This window comes from Acomys russatus, chromosome 1, assembly GCF_903995435.1.
Source record: "Acomys russatus chromosome 1, mAcoRus1.1, whole genome shotgun sequence".
NCBI lineage: Eukaryota > Metazoa > Chordata > Mammalia > Rodentia > Muridae > Acomys > Acomys russatus.
This window is the reverse complement of record NC_067137.1, coordinates 20,302,118-20,312,080: the sequence shown is the minus strand read 5'-3', so window position 1 is coordinate 20,312,080 and position 9,963 is coordinate 20,302,118. Positions and strand designations below refer to the sequence as shown.

The 9,963-nt window shown below is 47.2% G+C and overlaps 1 protein-coding gene across 1 annotated transcript in view; it reads right to left on the bottom strand.

Moving 5' to 3' along the window:
* Positions 1-2,269: 2,269 nt before the first annotated feature.
* Capn13 (calpain 13) overlaps positions 2,270-9,963 on the bottom strand; it is a 66,602-nt gene continuing 58,908 nt past the window's right edge. Inside the window, exon 22 of the mRNA XM_051154518.1 lies at positions 2,270-2,443. Within this exon, the coding sequence (XP_051010475.1) occupies positions 2,270-2,443 (174 nt within the window). The remainder of the gene's footprint in view (positions 2,444-9,963) is intronic.

Below are 9,963 nucleotides of genomic sequence, written 5' to 3'. Positions count from 1 at the left end.
GGTCCACCATGACAGGTACAGGCTGGCTGCTGGATGAGTTGCCACCTGGGAAAGATCTATTGCAGTTAAGTGGTCTCCTGTTAGCTTGCCTACACTCACTGGGCTTTCTTACAGGGAGGATGGCTGGCTGACAAACAGAGCGATTGAGTGGATTGGTGCTGGAGACGTTCCTACAGTAACCAGCTCAGGATTCCTGATCCGATATCATAACATTGACAAGTATCTAGTACCTTTGAATCGGATCCATGCATCATAGGAAGGCACATCCAAACTTTATCCTAGGCTGTCTCACCCTCATCTCCAGGTACCCAGAAGACTCAGGGCATAGGGTAAGCATCATTCTTGCTCCTCTAAGACATTTCTGGCTTTTTCTGCTCATCGTCATCACTAGGTGGAGCTAGTGAGACATAGCAAGGCTTAGTGTAATAGCCACCAGCAAAAGGGAATCCCTGAACTTATTTCTAGTGTCTCTAGTATCCAGCCGGGAGCCGTCTGGGCTCCAACTTCAAGCCTTTAAAGGAGTTACTTTTGTTTACCGTGTTTGCATATGAAAAAGATTTCCCTAATCCAGTTACGGGTGTAACACAGCAGGGAATTTGAAATGTCAGCACACTGGCTCTCTCATCTTTAGAAGTTGTGATGCTAAATGTGATTTCATGACAGAAAGTGGCCACGCACCACCACTGCACCACCATCTGAGCCAAAGACCACTTCCTTCTGGGTGGGCTCTGAGGAGTTACTACTGTGAGGACTGGACCTCTGTAGTGGTCTAGGGATAAGCTTACCAGGATCACGTCTATTTGTTTTCTTATTGTAGCAAATAGCATCTGGGATGAAGGGAAACCCTGATACGCATTATCTGCAGTCAATGGCCTGGTTGTATGGGTCTGTCACGCAACCATATGGAGGTGGCTGTCGATAGAAATTAGGATATATGTGAGACCCAGGGTTTCCATACTGGGCTTTGGGCTACTCTTCCTTGGCAAAAACTTTGCATTATAAGCAGGGGAGAGATTTGGGGGAAAAGGGAAGATGTTGGGGGCCAAACTAAGTGAAGAAACGGATTAAGGTCAGACTGAGGCACAGGTCTAAGAGTGTGCCTATAACCACCCCTCAGTGCTCACAAGATGAGCTAACACTGCAGGGTTAGCCACAGCTGGGACTTGCCTTTCTGGCTGGCTCCTTTCAGAGCAGTGGGGCTGGACAGCAGTTAGTAAAGATATCCACTAGGTGTCACTGCCCACCAGCATCCATCCGGGTGAAAGGGTTTTTTTCATTTTCAAGCTCATAAGCATCCAAGGCAGAGAAGCACCTGCTCCCACACTGTCGGGAGCGAGCACTGTTTGACTTCCTGTGTGATTCTCAGGCTGTTGTGGTATCAGGGGGTCTTTTATGGTGATTAACTGCTATCCTCAATGCTGGTGGCTGCTTAGACTGTGAGGAACTGGCTCCCTAACACTGCTGTATGGCAAAGACCTTAGAGGCCTTCGAGTCAGAGTCTTAATTTTTTTTTTTTTGAGAAGAGGCCCAGAAGTAGAAAGCTTTCCTCCCAGGTCATATAGCTGAGTAAAGAAAGAACAGACTTGATCCTTAGGCCAGGAGGTTCTTGCTCAAGGCTCTGCCTTGAACAGGGAACCCCGCATTCCCCGATTTGCACAATGTTCCATCAACTATGCTCTTAGCATGGAGAAATCACTGCATGCTATGTTGTTTGTAGCCACCCAGAACTGGAAACCTGTATAGACATAAGATGCCATGGCATGTGAGAGTGTGTGTGCCTGGGGCAGCATAGCCAGGGAGAGTTGATCTTCCTGCTTTACCAAGACCATACACTCCTTCTGAAAAAAAAAAAAAAAAAAAAGAGACAGAGGATTCACAGATGGGGGGTGGGGCAGTTCCACAGACAATCCATTATCAAATGGAAGTGGTACATACATGATCAGGCCCAAGCAGGTCCTGAGGGCACAAGCAAGTTACATGAAGTTGCCCAAATGCCTGTTTTCTATTCATGTTATAACGCCTTCTGCTCTAAAGCATGTGCACACAGCTTTGTGACGTGTCCCTTATGGTTGGTTGACTGAGGAAGAGAAGTCTAGGGCCTGGTTTGCTAATGGTTCCTGATGTTATTCAGGCGCTATCCACAAGTGGACAGTTGTAGCATTACAACCCCTCTCTGGGACAACCCTGAAAGACACCAAAAAAGGAGGGGATATTCACACTGGGAATAACATTAGACAGTACATATGGCTGCATATTTTGTTGTGGCAGCTCAGATGATACTCAGACTGAGGTCCTCATAGAAGCCACTGGACCCTTGCTGGGGCAGGAACCTTAGGAAGGTAGAAGAATTGAAGATGCAGCTGTAGCCACCAGGGGGCAGTGTTTCACCACATTCTGCTTGATCTAGGACCAGTCTCCCAACACTGAAGAAAGTTATGTCTTCCTAGGGATCAGAGTGTTTGCAATGATATCCTGGGTGCAGAGAATGGACTTGAAATTTACCTATAAGGACAGCCATTGTATTATCTCGCCAGTCCCACCTTTCGCCCCAGCAGCTATGGAGTACATCTGCAAAACAGATGAGGTATCTCTGTGTTCATCTGCCTTTCCTGTGGTCTTTCCATGGCCCACGGTTATTCAGAGTTGCTCTCTCGGGCCATTTCGTGGTCTCAGATCAAAGGATACAGAATCCCACGTATGTCCCCAGGCGGCCTGTGGGCTACCCAAGCCTCAGGAGAACAGATTTGTAGATGAGGATGGCAGGTCACAGTGTCACAAGTTTGGGCACCGCTGCCGCCGATTGGAGGCACTCCAGTGCGTGTACTTCCAAGCCAGTCTTCCTTTTCCTCCTGTGCCTTCTGCCAGGCTGCAAAACTGGGCCCCATTACCCATTCTGCGTTCGTCCTCTCAGATGTGGCCAGTCTTGCTCTGCCGCAGCCTTGCACCACTGCAGCACTCACTATTGACCATTCTGCCGGGGATATTAAGCACTTTGGGCTTGGCAGGGGGAGCATTAATCAACAACCTTGTCAGAGTGATGGATTCTGTTAGGATTATTGCTTAATTAGCTTGTTTAGGGCAAGAAAACCAACCAGGACATTAGTTCTCTGCAAGCCAGAAGGAAGAGGGAGAGTGAGCAGAAGTGGTGGGAAGGGGACCTTGGAACTCTCCAGGGTGGCAGCCAGTATCTTGAACAGGGTGGGCGTGGCCTCTGACAAAGCAAGCCTTAAATGTGAATTCACCAGTTAGTTCCTCTCACTCTGGCAGCCCAGAGAGCTAACCCATTCAGTGGAGCTGAAGAGCCGTGATTCTGATATGTTCGTCCAGGGTGTTGTCCATTCCCGGGTGCTTTAATAATTCAGATTTCCAGGCTGAGGTTTGAATTTGCTTGATCAGAATCTCTAAAGATTTTTTTTTTTTTTTTTTTTTTTGCTTTGTTTTTAAGACACGTTATTCCAGATGGGTTTCATTCACAATACAATGTGGGGGACCTTGGCCTCAGAGGTATGAGAGTTACTTAATTCTGGTGAGTGATGAGAAAAATCCATATTTCTTTCTGTTGGATATGCATTTCACTCGGGGTGCAGGTGGGGTTTATCTCCAGCATCTTTACCAGCTTCTGCTCATGTCAGTCGCCTGCGGTTTTTTTCCTGTTCTTTCTGAGGTTTGCTTCCCAGATTGTTCCATCCTCCATCTTTCCTTCTTTCTCTCCATCTTCTTTTCCACCTGTGCAGGTGACTATCTCTTGGCACATTTTGCATCCCTCTCTGTTTTTCCTGTCTGAGGGAGAGTTCCAGACATGATTGCAGGCTCACCAGCTAGATGTGCTGGTGTGGTCTTTGCGAGGCGGAAGAAGAAGCTGAGTCCCAGAAAGCAGCCGTAAATGCATACTCAGTGGTTTGGGAGCGGGGGTAACTCCTTCAGCTTTGCTCATTCCTAAAATAGAAATGATGTCCCACTTGGTTCTCAGTTTCTTCAGGTCTGTGGAAGACACGCAGTGTTCACGACAGGCAATAAATCACAGAGACTTCGTTTGTTTTGGGGTTTTGGTTTGTTTGTTTGTTTGTTTGTTTTTCAAGACATGATTTCTTTGTGTAGCCTTGGCTGTCCTAGACTTGCTTTGTGGACCAGGCTGGCCTTAGCTCACAGTGATCCGCCTGCCTCTGCCTCCCAAGTGCTCTCTGGGATTAAAGGTGTGCGCCGCCACTGCCTTGCTTCACCGAGGCTTTGCTATCAGTACACTGTGAGAATCTGGCAGGGCTGTGGGCATCTGAAGTCTTTAGCGCATTGTACTGTTCTTGCTTTGGGGCTTTTCTTGACCTTTGCTGAGGGATGTAAAGAACCCTGGGGAGGTTCAGTATGGGAGAATGCTGGCTGGTCTGACCTAAGCTCCAGACAGGAAGTCAGAGTCTATGACATGTCATGGCCACTGTAGCCTTCTTGAGTCCTCTGAACACAGTGTGTCTCTGTGAGTCAGCATTTCAACCAACTGACCAAGTAACTGATCCCCTTCTGTTGTGCTACTTTAAAGAAAAAATGAAAGCCTGGCTCTGGAGCAGAGCAATGAGAGGGAGAAAACTAGTGCGGCTTTGGATTCCAGTCTAGTTTATGCATAGGAGGCCCAGTCAACCCAGGGTTGCTCATTGTTGACCACATGACTGTAAAATGAACTGTTCTTTCTTGGTTCTTCAAACCCAGGCCAACCCAGAAGGGCTCAGGGTAACAGTTGGCTAAGGTGCCCAAGGCTGCACAGGTGTGCTGTGCAGGTGTGCTGTGCAGGTGTGCTGTGCAGGTGTGCTGAACTTTCTACAGAGTGGTTCTGAAACAGGTCACCTCTGAGCTCTGTAGAGAGGGCTGGTTCAATCTTCTGGATTTTCCCTTGGAGCAGAGCTTATGTTGCCCCATAGGTCCAATATTTTTGTGTGCAAAAGACCATATGTAACCGAACAATCCAGCCCATTACCAATCCAGCTGTTTCATTCTAAATTCCATGAAATGACCAAGAACACCTTGCAATATGTGAGTCAGTTGGCTGTATTTGTTGTTTGTGTACTGAATGTGGTCACTTCCAAATGGTGACCTTGTTCTTGGCATGAGTGTGTGAGTGACAGAGCAATCCTGCCCACGCCATCGGTTTTCTAACAAAGTCACGTTCAGAAGGGTTTTCACCGTCCTGTCCTTTCCACACAGACAGTTGCTGATCCCATTAAATCTGAAATGTCTCCCTCAAGCTCTTGTGTTGAATGAATATCTGTTCTCCAGCAGGTGGCGCTATTTGAGCACGTGGGGTGGCCGGGGACCTTTAGGAGGTGGGAATCAAGCTGATAAGTACATGGTTTCCAGAAGTGGGTTTTGAAGTCTAGAGGCCTGGCCCCTGGTTCTGGCCCTGCTGCTTCTCCTTCCTAGCCCTCTATGATGTGAGGAGCCTGTGCCATATGCTCCGTGAACACTACTACGCCCTTTCTACCACAGTAGTCTAAAATTCATGACACAAGAAGTCAGAAATTCTTCCCTGAAGTGTTGTGTCAGGTATCCCATCACACAGATAAGGAAAACAACCAGCCGGTCCAGTCTCTTCCCGGGAGACACTTCCTAGTTGAGCTCTTAGGCTGCACAGCTTCCAGAGTAGGGTCTGGCCTCGTGATTTTTTTTTTAAAAATGACCATTTTGAGATCCCTGAGGAGCATGTGATGGAGGAGGAGGAGGAGGAAGAGAAGGAGGAGGAGGAGGAGGAGGAGGAGGAGGAGGAGGAAGGCATTTGCTTCGCTGGCTAGCTTGCCCTTTCCCAAGCTTTAATTTTAATACCAGATTTAGGATTCTTCTTTCACACCAAGAACCCTTTGTAGAAATAAATTTTATTTTGCCACTCAGCTGTGAAACAACTGGGGTTGCAGACACAGAAGAACACGATGATTTGGCAAATGACACTGAGTGGACCATTCCAGGGTCACCAACACCACCTGGCGGGCAGGTCCATAAACTGAGTCTCTCTAGTTTTTCCAAGAAACAGATCCGGTGAGAGGCTGGGAGAGGACAGAGTGTCAGCCTCTTTCCTCTCTCAGAGCAGCCAACATTTCCTGGTTTGTTTTCCTGGAAGTGCTAGAAGTCAGAAAGCGCTCTGATGACCTAGTGGCCTTGGGTTTAGCAGAGCCTGACTCAGCTTGGCCCAGGCTCTTGACAGGCTTTTTGTCTCCAGTTCAGATACCAGGTTTAGCTACAGACCCACCACAGGGGCTGATGCAGCTCCACGGGAGAAGCCAGTTCCTTGAGTGACCACCAGGAGCTCATCTAGAGAAAGACATAGAATCTCATAGGCAAAAGGTCTAGGGAGAGGAAAGAAACTGCTCTTTTCTTCAAGTGACCATAGAGGCCCAGTCCCATTTCCAGCCTGGGAATTTCCCTCCGTAGATGGTGAGATGCTCTTCGCTTCAAAAGAAAACAGTACCCATCTACTCCACTCTGCTTGCCTCTGGGACGCAAAGCCCAGCTCACCCAGCTCTATACGTGCCTGCAGCAGCATGGACAGAATCTTGGGGTCAGTTGTCCTTCTGCCCTCTGCCCTCTGCCCTCTGCGTGCTCCAGCCTGCTGGCTGTGGACTTCAGTAGAAGAATGGCTTTTCTCAAGTGCATATGGTACAGACTAAGTGACAGCCCTGCATAGATAGTTTTCCTGCCTCTATAATACGTCCCTGCCCTCTGGCAGTTAATTCCCACCCACCTGCTCTTCTCTTCCCTCAAGTCTTAAACGTCTGATTTTTCTGTGCCTTTGCTACTTGTTATGTGTATTTTCTAGCGAGAATTCAGCTCAACACATATAATTTGAAAACTCAATCATTACTACAAACCATGAGGGAGAAAGGGCAGATCGCTCCATCCTGTTTGCCCTAAGTTGTCCTCAGGCTTGCTTTGGAAGCTTCACCCCACATTTCCACATGGTAAAGCCGAGACAGTGGCTTCTTCACTTGCCAATTTTAAATGCCCATCGATTTCTGTGATGGAAGACAGGGCTGGGTGTTCCTCGCCCACTTTTATATCTCTATCGTCTCTCTCTTCATTCTTCTAACAAATTTATATTACACTTTTTGTTAAATCAATATTTAATTTCTACTTTATTACAATTATATATGTACTGTTCACTGCTAAGTGAAGAAATACTCTTGGATCATATTTCCTTTCTTCTGTAACTTTTTGTTCCTCCAGGAGTTACTAATTGCCTCATTTTTCCCCCTGTCTGCATAGTCTATCATTATCTTAATAATTCTTCTAAAAGTCTGCAGAATTTCAAAGCTTTCTGCATGACGAAGCCATCCAGGGAGCTATTCTGACTGGCTCTCCCTCAACTCACTCTTCTGCTCTCCTGGGAGCCGCTTGCGCTCTGCGTGCACCCACCTCTGAGGACTGGACTTTTCCGTTGGTGGATGTCATGGGTCCAGACTCCCACCCCCACCCTCCCATTAGGCTCTTAGAGTGTGTACATGTTGGTTTCCTAATTGGGTACATTTCCCTTCAAAAGCCAGCCCAGAAAGCTGGGCACTGAGCTTCTAGGGAAACCAGTTATGTTTTTTAGGGGGACCTGGCCTTTTCAGGTTACCAGCTGCAAATCCAATCTCCTAATTCTTACTTATGACCTACATGGGGGAATTTGATCCAAACTTCTGATGGTCTTGTCTACTTTGTTATGCTGGTCGTCAACCCAAAGTCTAGCCAGCCATCATAGAGGGCATTTCTTGGTCTGAAGGTTGGAGAGATGCATTTATCGGGGTAGAGCAGGCACTCTCTGATGAATTATTGGTAGCAATCAGCAAAGATCAAGGTCGTTGCTGCCTATTTTCCACTTCCACACAGATTGAAGACTTCCGTGAAGTGGAGATTGGTACAAAGACTAATTTGTTAGAAGGCACTTTCCTGCCATGTTGCCAGCACATCAACGCACATGCAGATGGCGTTAGCTGGATGAGCTTTCAGCAAGGTGGGAGTCACAGTGTATTAAATCTGGAGACTCTGACGTCAGTTGAGACCAACATGACTTCACCGGTGTCAATGCACTGCTAGCATCTTCTGCAATTGATCATCTAACAGAAACATCACCCGCAGTGTGGCGCTGAGGGCACATGCCTTCTTCAGGACAAATCAGTTGGAGGAGAGGGTGGAAGAGTTGTTCACTCCGGTTGTGCTTACTCACACCCTAAGCTAAGTCAGAGGGGAGTGGTGGGGGTGAGGGGTGAGGGTGAGGGGTGGGGGGAGCTGGGGCACAGGGGGAGGGGGGAAGGGGCTGGGGGAGGGCAGGGATGGGGGCAGAGGCTGGGGGATGGTGAGCCAGGGAGATGAGGCAGAAATAGAGGAGCACATGATTCTAACGATGGCAGAACAAGCCAACATACTCAGCAAGTCTAGGTACCGAAAGGCTTCTTGCACAGTTTAGAGACTGTGACCAGAAACAGAATGGCGTGGTGGCACGGTGCCATCGCGTCCTTCTCTGAGAAAGAGCTCATAGAGTAAAGATGACAAATCCTTTGGTTATTCTATCAATAATATGGCAGGCTAAAGACGACCGGAATAGCGACAGTACCAACGGGCACGCTAGCATGGAAGGGGGAACTTCACAGGGTCCTACACCTAGACAAAGCTACAGGCAATGGATGACTGCTGAGAACGGGAGAATTACTCTCTCTCAGGGATGAGCCCCCTAATTGTCTATTCTTGATATCAAGTACTCACGAGTAACACTCAGCAGACTCAGCAGGTTGTAGTTACGTATTTGTGCATTTATATATGCATACGATATGTAATTATAATAAAAGAAGAAGCCATAAATTTAAGAAGGAGTGGGGAAGAGGGAGAGGAGGGATTAGAGGGAGGAAAGAGAAGTGGTGAAGTGTTGCAATTATATTTTAATTAAAATAAAATTTTAAAAATGAACATACAATTTCTTTTGTCACCTGGGAAATGGTTACTGAATGACCCTCTGCGCTCACACTCCACTTTGTGCTAAGGGAGCAACAAATACGCAAGTCTAAGCTTAGCAAGTAACAAGGGATAGAGACATCAAGCAAACAGCTCAAAGAGTATTAGCCGACTACAAACAGAGAGGCAGTTCCCTAACACCTGTATCAAGCTCCTCCTCCCAAGGCACCGGGATCATCACAAAAAAACGAGGGCAGAATGAGTAAAAATCCAGAGGCATAAAGCAATGTCATGAAGCACCGCTTTCCAGACACGACAGGGCAGTGTCGTGTGTATGAACACACAGCAGCTGTGAAGGTCTGCTCCAGGCCGGAGCAAGGTCAAGGCAGACCTTGCATAGAGCAGGAGGTGGGCACACAGTCCTACCCTTAGTTGGCTAGCTATTGTCAATTTCTGGAAGAGGGGCTCTCTCAGACTACTGGGAGAAAGAGTGTCTGTTTTCTTCAGATGTGGTCCCTGAAAGGCTTCCCAGGCTCCCCAAAGCAGTCCTAGACCCAGGCACACAGAGACGGTGCTAAGTAGCCACAGTGAGTTAAAAAAAAAAAAAAAAAAGCACATGGACTTAGCAAGAAAAGGTTGGGATGCATGGGAGGACTGATAGGGGAGGCAGATTTAATCAAACTGCATTATTATATACATGTATGGAACCCTCAAATAATAAAAAGGGGAAACCCATCATCCATACAAGTATGCATGGTCCTGGACATACTCATTTCTGAATGAAATGTAGATGCAGTGTTTTCTGAATACTAAATAGGCTGTCACCTAGACACACACTATAACCCAGCTGTGTGCACGACAGCTGTGAATGCTGCATGGTAAAACATGAAAAGGACAGACCTAGTTTTTAACTATTAAGTAACCTTGCAACCATGGGCAACTTTCTCAATTGAAAAGCGGGGACAATATCATGCAGTATTTGTTATAACATTAAAAATACTGCATTCCCACCCCATAAAATAGCTTCAAATTTAACATCATATATGGGAGAGTGAGTGG